At 36.8% G+C, this 18,394-nt stretch overlaps 1 protein-coding gene across 1 annotated transcript in view; it reads left to right on the forward strand.

Annotated features, from left to right (window-relative positions):
- The window catches only part of STARD9 (StAR related lipid transfer domain containing 9), a 104,182-nt gene that overhangs the window by 17,972 nt on the left and 67,816 nt on the right, over window positions 1-18,394 (forward strand). The window contains exon 3 of the mRNA XM_030482460.1: window positions 374-490. Within this exon, the coding sequence (XP_030338320.1) occupies window positions 374-490 (117 nt within the window). The remainder of the gene's footprint in view (window positions 1-373; window positions 491-18,394) is intronic.

Here is an 18,394-nt window from a genome sequence, read left to right on the forward strand (position 1 = left end):
ATATTGGTGTCTGTGATCTTCTAGCCCTAAGCCAGGGGTTGGCTTAGTTCTGCAAGTCTTGGCTGAAGCAACGCAGCAACAATAGAGCTTTTCTGCCAATATATAAATGTTGTGAAGGTTAACTAAATTATGTTTATTGTGTACAGCCCGGAGAACCTTTTCTGTAGTAAATGTCCCCTTCAGTAAAAATGCTTCAGCAAGTTGGGTTTCTCTTCCTCACTCTGAGCATCAAAAAAATTGAATAAAGAGGGTAAACTGTTTGCCATGCCTTTTCCACAATACAGATCCTAGATAGACTTCCTGTTAGTTTTAAAATGCTTACTTTTTAGTCAGCTTCAAAGTGGTCTTCCTGTCTTTTTCCTTCTGTTGTCAGGTTGACAGTAGGCTTGATAACACTTGGGACTCAAGAGAAAAGACTGTGGCCTTCAGCTTTGATTACTGCTACTGGTCAGTTGATCCCGAAGATCCAAAGTATGCATCTCAGGAAATGGTAAGTGATGCTGTTCTTGTCTGTGTACCCAGCCTGTTTTGTCATTTATAATCCCATCTACAGGAAGAGATTGAGACCTAGGGTACATGAAATTTAATTTTATTTTCTGCCAGTGAGCTTCACTGAAGACTGAGCTAGTCCTGTGAAATTTGTATTTCAGGTACTGATGAGCACAGGATTGTTTTACTTCTGGGAGTCAATATCTGAAAAACTATCAAATTTGTCAGTTACCAGAACTATAGGTGAAATTCTTGACTGTGCTCTGTTTCTGTCTTGGTGCAGTAGTGTGGAAGAGGTTTGGGGAATTTGGGAAGTGTATTTAGTGTGTGTATACATACATATATTATATAAAAGTTGACTTTCTAAAGTACTCCGCACTAGATAAACTTCCATTTTAGAGATTACAAATAATAAATCTTTAAATGTTGAATTATTGGGGTTCCCCCCACCCTTTTTGTATTTTCTTGCTTGCTCATTTTGATTTTGTGTTCTTTGTGAGTTTCTCTCATCATACACTTAGAAAGTTGGCTTTCTAGCTGAAACTGTTTAGCAGATGAAATGTTGATGAATACAGTCTGCTGAGTAATTTTATATCGGTATGAAAAATTATCAGAAGTGTTAAATGGAAAATATAAACATTAGCTAGAAAGCATAAATTTTTGTTCTGGTTGTTATTAAATACAAGTGCAATTGAAAAAGAATGTAAAATGCAACATAAACAGAGCTTCCTTGCTGCGGCTGTGTAGGTATTTCAGACAATGTGGATAACATTGTGTTACAGAATATGTTTTTATCCAATAAAAACATTGAGGGGAAACATGAACTCCCTGGCCACAGAGAGTGAAGTAACAGGCCATAGTTTCCTTACTCGCGCCTTGAAGTTGGCTGAAAGGATGTCTAGTGCTGCTTCATGTAACCATTGGGTTACTGAGCCTTAGACATATGTCTTTCATGAGTTAAGAAAAATTTAAAGATGGGTTGATGCTTTGAAAAGCCTGGAGTCATGAGTGAATTTCTTGGGCTTTTTACCTGTCTTGGTGACTGTAGGACCAGTAAAGCATACTTTAAATGTCCTTGAGAAGAAGGTTGCTGGAATACTGCGATCTTGCCATGCTTTTGTGCATTTGTCTGCCCCCTTATACTGTATGAATGAAGTTTATTGTACTAATTCCGTGTTTTGAACCATTACTTCGGTGCTGAGCTTGAGGTTTCTAAGCTGCCTTGTGGCAACGATGCTATCAGCAGCCAAAGGAGTTAGGGTAGTACTGTCATCCTGTAAAAGGTTTCTTTCATGAGTTGACCTTGGATTACTTTTTCCTTGAAGATGTCCTGCCAACTGTTATCATACGTGATTGGTGCATTGGTTGAGGATGACAAGTAGATTAAAGTATCTGCCTTCAGGTTAACTTTTGTGAAATGCTCTTTTCTAGTAAACTGTCTGTTTTGTCCTCTGGATGGACATAAAAGATTAATTCTTAACAGCTTCTTCAGTTGTTAAGGATTCTGTGACAATAAAACAATAGTGCAAGGGCTGCAAATCATAAATCCTGCTTAGGTAAAAACAGGATTTTGAAGGTACAGATCTGCTTCTATGACTACTTCTTACAGTTTCTTCCAGATGTTAACATTGTTCACTTCAGGTTCTGGTCCCTTGCATTCCAGAGATGACTAAACCAAATGCATTTTATGCCCTATATATTTTGAATATATAGTTCACAGGTACTTGTGACAGGCTTAAGTCACACATGTGCTATTATTTTCACATGTTTGGATGAGAAGTTTGGATTTATTTTCTGTTTATGAAGACTGTGCTCTCTCTATCACCAGTATTTCCATTTTGGCAAATACAAGTAAAGTACATGTTGCCCACCTTGTTTGTTTTTCCTAATACATTCATGTTAATATTTGTTCTATTGCCCTTTTTTAATTAAAAAAATTAAAAAGAAATATAGGGAAGGTATTTTATTCACCCTAATTTGGGGAGAGCAGAGCTCACAGCACAGTAAACTGAAGAGGAACTGAACTAATTTAGTAAAATCTGCAATGCCCATGTGACAGATGATGTTTCTTTCTTTTAGTAGCACTGAAACTGGAAGTGCTTTTCCTTTTGAAAAGCTGGAGCAAAGAGAGTAAAAAATAGAAATTATTTTTAAGAAGTGTTGCTGTCCACTTTTTTTTTTTTTAGGGCTGGATTTAAAAACTAGTTCTTCACGATATATACAACCTTTTTTGATTGACATTACAGAAGCAATGTAAGCCTCCTCTTATCACTGAAAAGAGAAAAGTTTAAATTAAAAACAAAGCTGATTTTTCACTGCTGAAAGGTGACCTCATAATTGTTGAAGTCTGTGAAATAGATTTCTTAGCAGACATAACCTGTAGGATAGCAGTTGGTTTTGGAAGATGGTTTCAGGTACAAGTGGATGGACTTTGACTGTTATTCAAGATTATTTTCTCATTTAAAACATTTGAGGAAGTAGATATGAGCCAGAGTTATGTTTTCTTTATTTCTCTCCTAATTGTGGTGAAATATGAAGCTATAGAGTGTTTCTAATAATGAGCCAGTAATTTATAAGTTTAAGTTATAAGTCTAATAGTAGTAGTCTGAATTCTTAGTCTTCCTTTGGAAGTTACATAAATTCTTCACAATATGTAAGGTTTTTTTTAAATAGTTCAGCTGTACAGGCATTATGTTCATTTTCCAAATAAGCTGAAATCCAAATTTTACAATACGACCTCTGTTTTTTAGGTGGCTAGTTTGGGATCCTTGGGCCTGTTGCTTTTGTTTTCTCACTGTGCAGCTGAATACTTTGCGCTGATATTGAACTGAGTTTTTCATCTGTTCTCACAGATGTGCAATTCCTTCCAAAGAGGAGTATACCTTCTTTTGTTAAAGCTGGTTTTGGGGGTTTTATATATGGATTTATTGGTGCATAAACAGAATAGAGGAATCAAGAAATGCCGAAAGGGAAAAGTCACTGGCTAAATCAAGCAGAGCTACTGGCCACTAAAGGAAGAAGGAAAGGGAACAGATTTGCTACGTCCTTCTGCATACAGAGAGATGAGTGAGGCAGTAGGGCTGCATGGCAGACAGAAAGAAACTGAGTGTCGAAAACTTGTGTGGGACCAAAGAAAGAACAGCTAGCAAATATGAATTTGGGACAGGGACAGAACACTTAATGGGCAAAATAGGAAATGAGAAACAAAAGGAAACTCTAGAAGATTATATAGGCATTTAAGACAGAAAAGCCATGCACGGTTTTTCTGATTTTAGCTCTGCAATTTGTTACATGCATTTTCCATGGTTATATACAAGGGAATGATTTTCCAAACTCTCACTGTCAATATAAATTTATACTCTTTTAAAAAAAAAAACCAACCCAAAACTTCTGGTGATATTCCTTTTCCTGCCATTTTTGAGACAAACTTGATTTTTCTCTGTGCCATGTTGTTGTAGTTCAGTCTTGCAGAAGGAGAATGTTGATGTGTGCACCTGGGCTTTACCGCTTGCATACAATGAAGTAGCTTCAACAAGTGTTTCCCTGCATTCTTGTATGAAGTTTTTCTGGGAGGTGAATTTGATACTATATGAAACCTTCTTTAGTAAAGAGGGACATTTTATGTAAAAGTAACTATTGCTTCCTTCTCCCCCACCTCCTTCCTCCACAGATGTCTTCAGGAAGCTGTGTGTAGTTCGTGATTGTTTTCCAAAGACAATGTTGGAAATCCATCACTCTTTAGCCATTGTATAATCTGGGATTATCCTTTAATAGAGATTAATGACATATTTCCATTTTGCAGTAAAAATACTATGAGATAATGATTTAATAATGATATTTAGGGTTATAATTTTTATTCGTATAGGCAGATTCAGGCTTGCTGATTCATTCTGGTGGTTGAATGTGGTAGTTGACTTGTAGGTACTTTGGGACCTTTATAGTCATCCTGCAAACATGTAAATCTAAACTTGTTTAAATTTTTGTCTGGCATAGAACAGTTTGTTCCAATCTCTTGAGTTTCCTTTGTAAAACCTAAAATAGATCTGAATCTTCCCTCAAGTCTTTTTTAGCTCCACCAAGCAAAGGAAAATGCAAATTTAAGTAAAAGCCCATTTAAATCCTACTGATGAAAAAAAATCAGCTTGGTCTAGCATAAGCACAGTTAAACAAAATCTGAAGGGTGTTCTGCACAAGAGTATTCTTAAGGCTACAGGAACACATGGAAGCATGAAGTATTCTTGTTGCTGCTTGTTATAGTTTCAGTCCTCAGCTTCCCTCCAGCCATCCTACCCATCCGGTTATTGTGCATGCACAGTAACTGTGGTGGGCAGACTGACCCACAGGATGTGCAAGCAGGTATTTACACACAGTAGTTGCCATAGATAGCTGGTGTGTAGCAATCTGTTACTTTTGATAAGAGGACTATGTGTCATGACTAATAGGCTTTGAATATTCAGGATAGTGAAATCCAGAGGAGTGTTTAACTGCCCAGCTTGCACTGGTTTCAGTAGGATCCAGATCTCCAAATGCATTTTCTTGAAACGCTTTTTGGAGATCTCTAGCTTTGTTGTACCTCAGTGCATCAGTTAAATGGAGATGATAATGTTTATAAAGGAAATCATAATTTAGATGTTAGAAATTTTACCTCAGGCTTTTGAAAGAATGAAATAAATGATATATCGGTCTAGAAATATCACACTTTACACACTTTCACACACTTATCATGGACTTGATAAGGATTTTATTTTGATTTGGCATAATGATTAGGTTTATGCAGGTATGAATATTCGAGTGTCTCTCTGAATATTATCACTTTCAGTAATGCTGTGACCCTTATCGGACCTTCTAAAATGAGTCATAAAAGCACTTGACCAAAAAGGCCATGACCAAAAAAACAGATTACTGTTTCTGAGGTAAATCAAAGAAATACGAGAGTGCACAGAGGTGGTTGTAAACAGCTGACTGAGGATATATTTTTGCTCTTTTTCCCTGAAAGATTACATTGTCTTTCTGAGGAGAAGTGGCTGCCTACTGAGAGAAAAAAAAAAAAAAAATAAAAATCTTGGTTTCAAGATTTTGTATGGGTTTCTCTGTATGCGGATGTTGCACTATGATGTATCACATGTGAAAAGTATTATCCTAACAAATCAGGATGGGTTTACAGTGAGAAAGTAGTAAGGGTATGAAAACAAGTCCTATTGCAAATGTCAGTACTTGCTCTTAATTCTTGACCTTCCCATCTCTACTTCCCCGTTCTTCATCATTGGCTTACTAATATGAGTGAAATAGTAACTGTCTCTTTTGATGCACTTTCACTGTGCATTTGAAACATTGAAGGTTTTACCAGCCTGCTCAGAAGCAAGGCAGTGTGTGAAATTAGAGATTGTTTGTTTCTGAACTTTATATAACAAGTGGCACAAGCTCTCTTTTTCTGGCTGTTAATTCCAGATGTGTGCTAGGAAGAACTCCTTTACATTCAAACATGTTATCTAATTATTTCTATCTTTGTTTATAAATATATTCATTGGGAAGATTGTGTTTTATTCTGTGCTCTGGAGGCAGAAATGGGCATTACTGATGGCTGATGTGAGTGAATGCCCATGACCCTTAGAAACAGATTTTTTCATTTCTTTACTGTTTTAAAAGTACCATAATTCCTTTTCATCACACTTGACTTCCCAGGATAGTTGGGCTTTGTACTACTTCCAGCTAAGTAAAATAGCTGGGGAGAGGGGCAGATGGGCGGATGTATTTCTTGCCTCCTTGTCAGTGTTTAACTAAAAAGCACCATCTTTTTAGTTAGATAGATATGTTTGTTTTATATGCAACATCTTCAGCACAGTGCTAGGGGTTTTGTTTGTTTGTTTTACATGCTAATTAAAAAAGTTTAGAAAAGTTACACAGCAGTCTTGTTTGGAAGCAAACCATTGCAACATACTTTCCAGCCATTTATCAAACTAAGTCACTGTGCTTGCTCCTCTTATTTTGATTTTTTTATTTATTGATGCAAACATACAGCGCTTCTGAAGAACTTTAACTGAGAGGCCTTTCCTTTGAAGCTGCGTTTGTGATGCTTCTGTGTATTCACTGTAGGATTCAAGCTTTTAATTGTCTTGTGAATTCTCAAGACAAATTCAAGATCTGTTACCTGGCATATGAGCTTCATTCTGAAAATGATAACAAAATAAAGCTGTACTTTACATCTCTGAAAAATCCCAAAATATCTTTCTTTCCTTACCCTCTGCCCCATGTCTTGGTGTAAAAGAGAAGGAGGCGGTGGCTGTGGGTGTAAATGGCATTTTGGCATGAAATATTTGAAAAGCAGTAAGCATTCCATCCGCAAGAATTTTTTTTTCTCCAATCCAGAGGGAGACAGAAGTGAAAAGGGGAGCATGCTATAAAAAAAAAAAAAAAAAAGGCTTTTTGTGCAGTAATTGGATCAGTATATAATGGATTATGATGGAGGGAAGGAAACCACCATGAGTGCATGCTATATATCTTCTGCCAGCAACACAGCTGCTGTGTTCAGTTCGTGATCGAATAAGGTCATTTTTCTGGCTATACCAACATCTCTCTGCAGAAAACTTTTCTGGGAACTATTGTGAATAATTGCAAACTTCAAAGCAGGCTTCATTGGAAGACAAAAAAGAATCAAGCTGGTTTTCAATTCACCATGCATAACATGAAAAACATTGTATTTTGGGGAGACAAAAAAGAGTTTGAAATAACAGAGGAATTAATTGTTAGAAATAACTACACAGTCATATACGTTCATACGCAACTATAATGCAGATACATTTCAAATATGAAGCCTAAAGAGTTCACAAGAAATGATTAAGCTGAATATTGGTAACAAGTTACGGGAAATCAATAAACTGTTTCACAAACAATAGAAAGACATTTTCTGACTGTTCAATCTGCTAGTGCTCATACACAGTTTCCTTGATAGGCACTGACTGTTGCTTGCTAGATACAAAGAGCATGTTCTTTACAAAAGGCAGGCAGTATAATTCACTAAATAAAACAGAAAGGATCTGTAAGTGCATTCAGCAGCTTAGAAGAAAAAGAGAATAACAAGTTCTTTGGGTTGCCAGTTGTGCATGTTGCAGTGAACCTGCGCATTTGCAATCAGTATTACTTCCATAAACCTTGTGATTTTTGTGTCTTAGAAGTAAAACCAAAACTTTGGTACTGGTGTCCTGCAAACTTTCTGAAGTCATTTGACAGCATAGACTTATTTAGAAAAATGATTATTTTTTTAAATTATCTTCTAGTGACAGAGATGCATTTAAAAATCCAATCTGTTAGGCAGATAAGCTGGAGATGTTGATTGTTCTTTCTTACTTGCAGATGGACATTCAGTTTCAATTTCTCCGTGTAATCACAGTCTTTCTTCCATGCTCATAAATTAGTGATATATTTTTCTTCTTTTAATCTGAGGACCATTCCTTACTCTTTCTGCTTTGTAAACAGGTTCCCTTGTTCATCTGCAGGCATTTCCACAGCATGGCTGGGCACAGATTCAAGGTCATATTCATGGTGCTTCCAAGGTAGCAGGTTGATCCAAGATTCATTTTTAACCTGCAGTGTTTTTTCTCCAATCTTAGCAGTGCTGTGTGAACAACTTCAGTTAAGACTGGTGTTTTGGGAACCGAAATTACTGAAAAATTAGTCTGAACTAAGCCTCCAAGATCACGTAGGTCTGCAAGTTCTGTAGTCACTGGGTGGAAGGATACTAATAGACTTTTAGTAGAAGACTGAGCCAGATTTGGGGGTTTATTTGGATTTAGTGGGCAGCTGGCTCATGAAAGATTTTGTTGGGCAGGACTGTGCTAGCATTGAATAGTGAGATACGTTTGTTGCAGCAGCTGTGATAAGTTCAACACAGCCATTTTGTTTATTTCTGAAAACATGTCATGTTTCTGACATGTTGCAGCCATGAGATTGGACTTGCATGCATAAGTAGCTAAAGCCTGAAAAGCCTAAATAACGTGCATGTGTCCTGTTTATTAAAGTGTTTGTATGAACAGCAATTGTTCCTTTATATTATAGCAAAACCCAGTCCTTTCCTTTTTAATAGATTTGTGCTTGTTTCATTTATCTTCACTAGTAGATAACTTTTCTATTTGTCTGTTAACTAAGATGATATGCCTCAGAGAGATGCGTGTGTGGCCTTGAACAGAAACTGAATGAATCATCCTTTTGGCTGGATCTGAGCACTTGCATGTTGACTCCCAATTCTGTTTTGTTTTTAATCAACAAAAAGCCTGCCCTTGAGAGCTCATACGTGAAAAGCAAAATTAACATCTCTGTTCAGTTGTGGCTTTTCTGCTAAAGTAGTTTCTGCTGGCAGTGTTCCTAAATTGTGTAAGAAACAGTGAAGATGAATAAAACTATTTCAGTCTAGAAACGTTTACAGTAACCACAGCACATCAAAATCACAATTCCGAGTGTCAGAGTTTAGGATTCCTTACACCCAGATGCTATTATGGCTGGGTCCTCACTCTTTTTAATGTCAGTGTTATAATGTGAAGACATTCTCAGGTGAAGCAGGAAAGATCATGTTCTGTATATTACATTAGCAAATCTATTTTGACATATATCTTACCAGACTATATCACTGTCACATGAAATAGTTGATTAATAAGTTATTATTTATTCAATTTAAAATAGGCATACTTTCAGGAAGATTATATTTATGCTTCATATGTGGTTTTGAAAAAGAACTGTCCATCTTTATAGGATCTTGTTTGTTTGGAATATGTCTAAAAAGGGAAGCTCAAATTACCAGTGCAAGGCTGCTTTATGTCTTTTGTTTCGATAGCTTAAGTTTTCTGAGACCATAAAAATTTCGCAAGTTTTGCCCAGATCTTTTAATTTCAGTAAAAGATCTTTCAAAGTATATTTAAACTGGGATTCAGCAAAGCAACATCCAAGAAAGAGCCAGTTGGTTTGAAGGAGAACAGAAGGAGACATCTTTATCTTGTGCTAGGTTTTGCTGAGTGTGTTGTGTTATGATAGCAGAAACCGGATTTGAGTAACTGCTCATAGACTTAGGAATAGATAAACTTCTTTTTGGCTAGAACACCAATGTTAAAGCTTCATGGGTAACATTTTGTGTTATCTTCATTGTGGAAGAATGAGGTTTCCTGGTGGAATTTAAAAGCCAAAAATCTCTCTGAGCAATGATTCCCAGTCTTTTGAAGCGAGTTCTTTTGGAGCTGTTTATGACTTTCACAGTAAAGACCACAATAATAATTTTGCCACATGACCAATAAATGTAACATGAGCGCTTGGAGGTATGATCAAAAGAGCTTCCTTATAAAGTGCCATGAAAGCACATATCCCTTTGGGACACGAAAAGTGCATCTACAAATTCCATCTGCAGAATAGAAAAGTGCTCTTTAGCCGTTGGCATTGTGATCCACATGCCTGGGCTTTGGACTTTGACATTGCCTCACACATCATCACCAGGACCTTCTTGTACATTGGCAATGTTAGTGGTGAAGTGGATAACTTGGGTTACCCTGCATCCTGCATGTCAGGCATGAATGAAGTTGTCATGCTGTTCTACTAAGAGTCAGTGCTCTAAGGCTGCTTTCTAGTCTATCTTATTTTGATGTTCTTAGTTGCATGCTGTTTCTTAATGATTGAAAGTAATGGCCAGAGTAGCTCATGAATGGCTATATATATATATGTACACATATTTTTCCTGCATAGAATACCAGTTCTACTTTGAAATGTATGAGTGTCTGAATTCATTGACCTTTTTATTAGCCAAACCAAAATGTGAAACCTGTTTGCTTTTATCTTTCTTTTTTGGTGGTTTTCCTTTGCTTTTTATTAGAACCAGGACTATTTCTCCTAGCTGTTTTGAAATAGGAAAAAAGGTGGAATCATGTTAAATATCCAGAGAGTTAACACAAATTTATTACTGAAGCAGTGAGTGTTTCTCATATATCATCACTTACTTTTAAATTCCAGTCAAGTTAAAGGGTTTGGTGGAGCTAGTTAACATTTTAAAGCCAAAAAAAATAATCTCACTTTGGTAACGATTGGAAAATGTTCTAGTCCACAATCTGAGGCTGTTACTTGTTCTTCTTTAATTTTTTGACAGCTAACACTGTGATATCTTTTAGTTATTTCTAGTGTGTCTTATAACTCTACACCAGAAATTGACACTGACTTTTCAGCTCATTTTCAGAAAATTAGCAGCTGTCTTGATTCCTGTATATGGAGAATGAGATAATTTAAAGCCTGGGCTTAAACAGCTTTTGATATTTTTAAGTTAAACTTGAGTTCAGCAGAAACTCAAAAGAACGGTCAGTGCCTTAAAGATACATTCAGTCTGAAAAGACTCAAAACACTGAAAAGATTTCAGAAGATTGTAGAAATTTGCTTCTAGCTCTTCACATTGTCCTCCTTTACATCATTTCTGTGAGTCTGACTCTGGTAGAGCACAATGCTTTTATTGTCTCACATCCTGCTACATGTCATTTGCATAAATTTATTGCTTATCACGATATATGGAACGTAGTCTTTTTCTATTCCATTTGATATGAATGTACGTGACTTTCTACAACTGAATGTCCTTGGCATGTTGAGTTGAAAGAGAGAGCAAAACAGACTAGGTCACCTTTTGTTTCTCATTTTATTAACCTGCAGTTGATGCTTTTTTCCTCATAGCAAACAGAGGGTGTATATGTACAAGTTAATAAAATGGCCCCACTTAATGTTGAGGTATGCTCAACATTGGGGTAAGTAGTGCAGCTTGATCATCTATACTGCTAAATTGTTAGTCATTCCTGGTACTATCCCTGGGCTGGGATAGTACTGTTACTATCCCAGCTGGTACTTCTCCTCACAGTTTACACGCACTGCCCAGGAACGGGCAGGGATCATGACCATTCCTGACTGGCAATTTGCATATGGCCACCCTGCTTTGGAGACTGAGAGTACTTGACAGTATGAACATAGGTTGATCTGTGCCATGTGGGCTGGGTATGTTTAAATTACTTTTTTCTGTTGTAACATACACTTAAATAAAAGAATACTTAGCAGAAGATAATTCTAAAAATGAGGAAAAACACCCTGGGAGAGGAATTATTTGATAATGGAAATCTGGAGTAAACAATGATATACAAAGAATAATATTTTTGAAGTATGCTTTTAAAAATCCTTTTCAAGTCAGGCTTTGACTTTCTATAAATGGCTGAGGGACTAATAAGAAAATGAAGTGTTACAAGTGAAATGCTCTAGTTTGTACAGAGCCCTGTGCGACTTTGACCTGTTCGTGCAGCTTTGATCAAAGTTGGCAGCCAGTTTTTGAAACAAAGATGAAACAAAGAATTTGCAGGCGCTGGGTCCTTTTAGGGTTTCTTTAAGGAGAAGAGACTATACAGATGTTGTGTAAGAAACGCCCAATGCTTCTGCTCTAAGCCTGAGCTGATTTCCCTGAGGGGTAGAAAGTAGTCAAAACCAGCATGGTTGTCTGAAAATCACTCAGCAACTTTGGCATGAGGTCTTTATATTCAATACTCTTTTGAAACAGAAACAATATTCTTCAATAACTGAATTTCTAGTTCTCTATCTAAAAGAGGAAATAGTGGAAATACAAATATAGCTGATTAGGTTGTCATATTCCAGTACTGCCTCAGGCTGTGTGTGAACATTTATTTTTCTTCATCAGTTTATAATACCACTGTAATAAGACAGTTGTATTAAAAAAGAGTTAAGGGACATGTAGATAATATGTATGGATTTAACATATGCTCAATACAATAAACTTTCCAGGACAGAACTGACAATGTAAGTTGCAAACTATAAGTGACAGAATTTATACCTCATTGTAAAGAGTATTGAACTAACACATTGGGAAGTATATGTGGAAGGGTAGATAATTATTAAACATACATAAATGTCTTGCGTTTTAATCCTTTTTAAATCACTTACTTTGAACCTCCAGGTGTCTGCCTATTCCTTGCTCATTTCTTGCCAATCTAATGTGCTGCATAGAGCAAAATTCTAATTTATAAAGAAATAAAATTTCATGTATCTCCAGCTTGGAAGAATTTTAAATGCTGATAAAATGTCTTCTTTCTGTCTCATTTTAAAAGGAAAAAAAATGTGTATTTTATTAGTCAAGGGTAAAATTATGCTATTTTTCTTAGACAATCAAATGTGTTCCTCTGAATAATTTTAGGGCTTCTTTTTTTATCCCAGAAAGCATCATGGGTGAGAGGGAAACTTCAGTATTGTCTTCAGAGGAAATGTCTTGTCATAATATTATGAATGTGTATTTTTTTTTTTGTCAGTTTGCCAAAGGGTTTTTGCTCATCTCGGTAAAATCAAAGATTTGGCTTATTGCTGGGCTTTTAATGACACAGAAACATGTAACCTTACCATGGGACATGGGAATTCCCTGGTTTTGATGCCTGTTTTCCCTCTGATCTTTAGCAGATTTGCCCATTTCTATTTTTGAATATGTGTGTTACCTTTTCCTTTATGGAAGTATTGAGCAGGTTGATTTCTTAGATATTTTATAACTACTGTCAGATGTTTAGTTACGCAAAGTGTAGCATGAAGCACTGAGCTACCTTCATAGTTGGCTTTGCCGTGTTTTGTGGTTGGTGTGGTATGAAATGAGCAGGGAAGAGAAGAATGGTGTAGAAGAGTAGTTATGTCCAACCTAAGTAATTTCTGACACTAGGAGAGCATAAATAGAAACTGCAGCCTTTTAAGTGTAACATTTTTGATTAGGTGAACTGTTACTGTTCATTGCACCTTTGGCTGCTAATATGCAGCCCCCCAGTACTTGTAAGCTGGAAATGAGTAGAGGCCACTGACCTGGCAAAAGAATGGAATTAACAATTTACTCAACCACTAGTCCTGGCACACTTTGTTGTTAATACATTGTTGAGAATAAGATGCCAAGAGCTCTCTCCATGAACTCATAAGTGACCTTAAATTACCTCCTGTTCTTTGGATTCTCCTGGAAATTGCTAAAACAATATAAATTTAGAAGAGACTCTTTTCCCTGAGGATCTTGTACAGATGTAAACCATCTTTTATTTTAGTAGACAGCATTCTGGTTTTATGCAATATAAAAACCTCATGAAACTTTAATACTGCAAGAATATTTGAAGATCTGAACCACAGTCAAGAAACTTGCTTGGAGATTTGACTGCTGGTTGTCTATCTTCTCAATAAATATTGAGGTGGTATCTGAACTCGTGCAAGTGTATATGTTTTTCCTTCACATCCTTTTTGTGGAAGTCAGCTGTGCCTTCTGTCCTCTGAGCAGCCACGAAGGTGTTTCCAAACACAGGTGTAAAAATAGTCCCATTGCTGTTAAAGGGCTTTACTTAGTGGAAACATCACTGTTGTTATCACTGCTTTCTGCTCATGGCAGAGGAGTTGGGCCAGATGTCCTTTAAAGGTCCCTTCCAACCCAAACTATTCTGTGATTCTATGCATGTCTCTGCCCGTGAGAACAGTGATAGCAGATTCCCCTCCCTTGTGAACTGTGCTTAATGAAGATAGCCGGTACTTCTTGTAAGTGTGGGATGAAACCTACATGAATGCAACTAGATTTGATGGAGTATCTGTTTCTCAACATCTGTTCTTTTGGCAGTAAGCCCTGCATATATTCTAAAAGCTAGCCAAACTTCCCTATCAGAAGGCAGGTACTTCTATGTCTTTAAGCAAACAAGCAATAGAAAAAAGATCCCTCTAATGATTAAAACAGGTACAGTCCTAAGTCTGTTGCCTGAAACTAGCAAGAATATGTTAATCAACTTTTTTTTTTTTTTTCCTTCCTGTGAAACACAAAAGTAGAAGCAACTGCTGTGTATCCCTAACATGTGTCCTTTAAACCTTTTCATGTCTCCAATTATGGAGACATGATTTCTTTTAAATATAGAGACTTCTGCCTTAAAGTTGCAACACTTCTGGCCTGTATAGTAACATCATAAAAAGAGTTGTACATAGATGACCCGAATGGCTTTATTAATAAATACACTGGTACACCTTGCTTAATATCCCAAATTATAAACAGAATAAGTGTTTATATTGTATTATAGAATCAGGTTCAAAGTTGGTTCTTCCTTTGATACATCTGTAATAACTTGAGTCAAAGAATTTGTTTTTCACTGGCTGACTTTGATGAGACAACCAGTGCACTAGAATAAGAGAACATGGTAAGCCACTCCTTTCTTTGCTCAACTGCTGCTGGTTCTGCGTGCAAAATATAGATTCTTCAATCCCAGCCTTGGCAGGTAAGACTGCATTTACTTGTACACTTAAAGGGAAACAAATTATTGCAACAAATCTGTAGCCCCTTTATATATATACTTCTATAAAGTGGAAAATTTTATAGTAATTGCTTTTTATTTGATTTTTAATGTTTTGAGCTTGGACAGTGAAAACTCATTTTAAAAATGAAACTGTTCAAGTAACTTTCATTGCTGCATTTTTATGCCTTTTGAAGTCTAAAGGGAATATTGTTTTTTTTAGTGCATCAGTTTTCAGTGGAACTCTTAAATTTCAGTTTTTCAAGATTATGTGCCTTTTCTTTGTTTTTTATTTATCCCTGGAGGTATTTGAAAGACTTGTAGACGTGGCACTTAAGGACATGCTTTAATGGTGGACTTGGCAGTGTAGGTTTTATGGTTGGACTTGATGATCTTAAAAGTCTCTTCCAACCTAAATGATGCAGTGATTCTATGATTAGCTTATAGAATTTATGTAGCTGGAACTCAAGACACACTTTATTGAAGCCATTACTGTACATCTTTCCAACAGCTCTCATAGTTGTAATTGCCAGAAACAGAAATTTACAGTGCAGTTGAGACCAAGCACTAGCGAGCTCCATGAGTGCTTGCAAGGTTCACCCAGGTTAAACAATGCCAAATATAGGAAATTTACTTTCAGAAGCATAAAGTCTATTAGTTTTGGGTACTGCTGAAATTCACCTGTTGCTGGTAGATACACAAATGGAATCTGCCTTGAAGAATTTCTACTGGTATTTTAAAGAATTGTTGATAGAATTATTTTCGATGTTTTGTCATTGCTTTTGCTTCATTTTTAACTTCTTTTTAAAATGCTATTACATGAAGGTGCAGAAATGAGCTTAGTGCTAGGAAAGTGTATTTTTATAGGCTTAAGAATTGTTTTGCAGTTTAGTGATTTTAAGGGCCAAATAGTAAAAAATATGAACTTGAATTAGCTGATACATGAAGAGAATACCCACATCCAGATGAATGGGGAAAAAGCAGAAATCTAATCCTGAGAATGCCATTGTGTTATCCGAGTATTACAGATGATTGCTAACCCTTACTGAATTACTGAAACATTTGGATCACCACTTTCCCTCCTGCCCCTTGTAATAAAGTCAAGGAACAATCTTTTTCCATCTCCATCCTCTGTCTCCTTCAAAAATTAATGGGCAGTTATTTTCAGAGACACAGCCGAGAATTTATGTTTGTCTTTGCTGCCTTAAACAATAAAACTTGCAAATTTTATGTTGTTGTTCTTTACTTTCCTTTCACATGGAATCACAGACATCCACTAATGACCTGGGATCCTAGCCAAGAGCTAGCAGTGGTGGGAGAAAATGCAGGATATTTATAACTTCATTATGATCCATCATTTATTCCTTGCTCTCTTTACAAGAGATATATAGTTCAGTATTAAAAACCAAGTATTTACTTTCCTCATTTTAGGAGGGTATCAGTAAACTCCAACTTTTTTTTTTTTTTTCTTTTTTCCTTTCTGGTAGACATTCAGACATAGATAATGATGATATCACACCATTTAAAGTGACAACTTACATTATTTTTCTGGCATGAAGTAAAATCTGGGCCACGGCAGTGGGATGTCTAAAACATTTTCTGGTCCCGTTGGAGTAAAGCTGTGTGATTGTAGAGAACATTGTGCTGCTTCTTCCAACTGTGACATTAGCCTTTGCTAGACCTTTAGAAAAGCTGAAGTTTTTCGATTCCCCTGTGGGTTCCATTCACGCATGGTCTGGCCTTGAATTCACTCAGGAAAACTCTTCCTTCACTTACACTGCTGGCACTAGTGTAAGTCAGTGTGTTACTATTCTGCTGGTGAAGATGCACAGCACAGAAATTAAATCTGTCCCTCTGACGTGCAAGCCAGCAAACAAGCACCCATGTGGACAGATCAGCACTCAGACCTGCAGTCCTGGGTTCCTGGGACAGAGAAACAAACATGGAAAAATGCAGGATATTTTGACTGTGTCTCCTTAACAAATATTTCTGTTCTCTTGGAGAGATTTACCAAGCCTAACACATACTTCCCAATTTGCTAAATGAAGAGGCTTCATTCATTCCTTAACGGATAGGATTCACCTGTGTTGGTGATGGGCAGATGAAATACCAGAATAAAACTTAAATAAAATACAAGGTAATGTATAAATCTCAAAGTAATCATCAATAAAGCAATGTGTAGAGAACTTTTTTCTGACAAGTAGCTGGACTGAGCTAAGTCAGATAGTGATACAGTGTCAAATGCTGCAGGGTTTGGATTGTATGGCTGTTGCATTCAAATTCCTTGTCTATAATCTAGAGATAACACAATAGGCATCCCTGTAGGGCAGGAAAAGAGGGATCTGAGAGAAATGTGGTTTTGTACGGGTAGATGAAAACACCAGGTGGTATTTCTGTGATGGGTAGCTGATCTTTCAGGTTGATGTTTGCACTAAAATACCAGCAATTTAATAAAAAGAAAACAAAAAATTAAAAAAGAGTGTGCAGTTCAGCCCTTGGTGACGCAGCACTTTAGAACTTCTAAAAATTCAAGACTTGTAAATTCGATTGAGGTAATAAATTTTTCTTTAGATTTTCTTTTTTTTTTTTTTTAATTTTTTAAAATGAGATAGATTTTTGATAAGTAGATAAGGTGTGTTCTCATGATTGCATAATTCAGTGGTGAGGCACTGGAATGGGTTGCCCAAGGAAGTTGTGAATGCTCCATCCCTGGCAGTGTTCAAGGCCAGGTTGGATGGAGTCTTGGGTGACATGGTTTAGTGTGAGGTGCCCCTGCCCATGGCAGAGGATTGGAACTAGATGGTCTTAAGGTTCTTTCCAACCCAAACTATTTTACAATTCTATGATAAAATAGCTGGAATATAAAGCAACCACTCTGCCTAGTCAGTGCTTCCCATATTCTCTCCCCCACCCCCCAGAGGAACAGCATGTATATATCATACATCATCTATGACTTTTTTTAGTATTTTACAATTCTACCTAAATACCTTAATCAAGATTGAACTTTCATGCTGTTAAATGTAGCATGTGGATGTACATTATCACACAGCGCAGACGCTGAAATTAATTTTTTCACTGGAAAAAAAATTACAGCTGATAAGATGAACAAAGAAACCATTGTTGCATCTCCCAGGGAGAATTAAAGCACAAAGGGATTTAAGGACATGCAGGAAGTCTGTTGGCGGAGCCAAGAACTGAACTGTCTCTTAAGTTCTGGTGCAAATGCCTCTGCTACAGGCCAAGCTTCTTGAGCTGGAGAGAAGCTGTCCCTTTCACTGCCCTTCTTCCGGTTTGACAGGGAAAAGAAACTGAAAAGGCTGGATAGAAGGAAAAAAAGTAATCCTAGTTGTGAAGCTGTGGCCTCTTAACAAGAGAGAAGAAATGTTCCCAAACTAACCAACCGATGCCTTCCCCCCCTCCCGCCTCTTTATCCCATTCAACCCAAAAAGTAATGTTGCTGAAGTAATCCTAATGTCACAGTAAAGAGTTCTGTGCAGCTGATCAGCATAATGTGATTCCCTTTGCTTGTGCTTTTGCTGGCTGTGTACAGAAAGCCCTTCAGCTGACATTTGTTTAATGTTCCTTAAGAGAAATCGCATGTGGAAAAAGCCGTG

The sequence above is a fragment of the Strigops habroptila genome, chromosome 4 (assembly GCF_004027225.2).
Source record: "Strigops habroptila isolate Jane chromosome 4, bStrHab1.2.pri, whole genome shotgun sequence".
Taxonomy (NCBI): Eukaryota; Metazoa; Chordata; class Aves; order Psittaciformes; family Psittacidae; genus Strigops; species Strigops habroptila.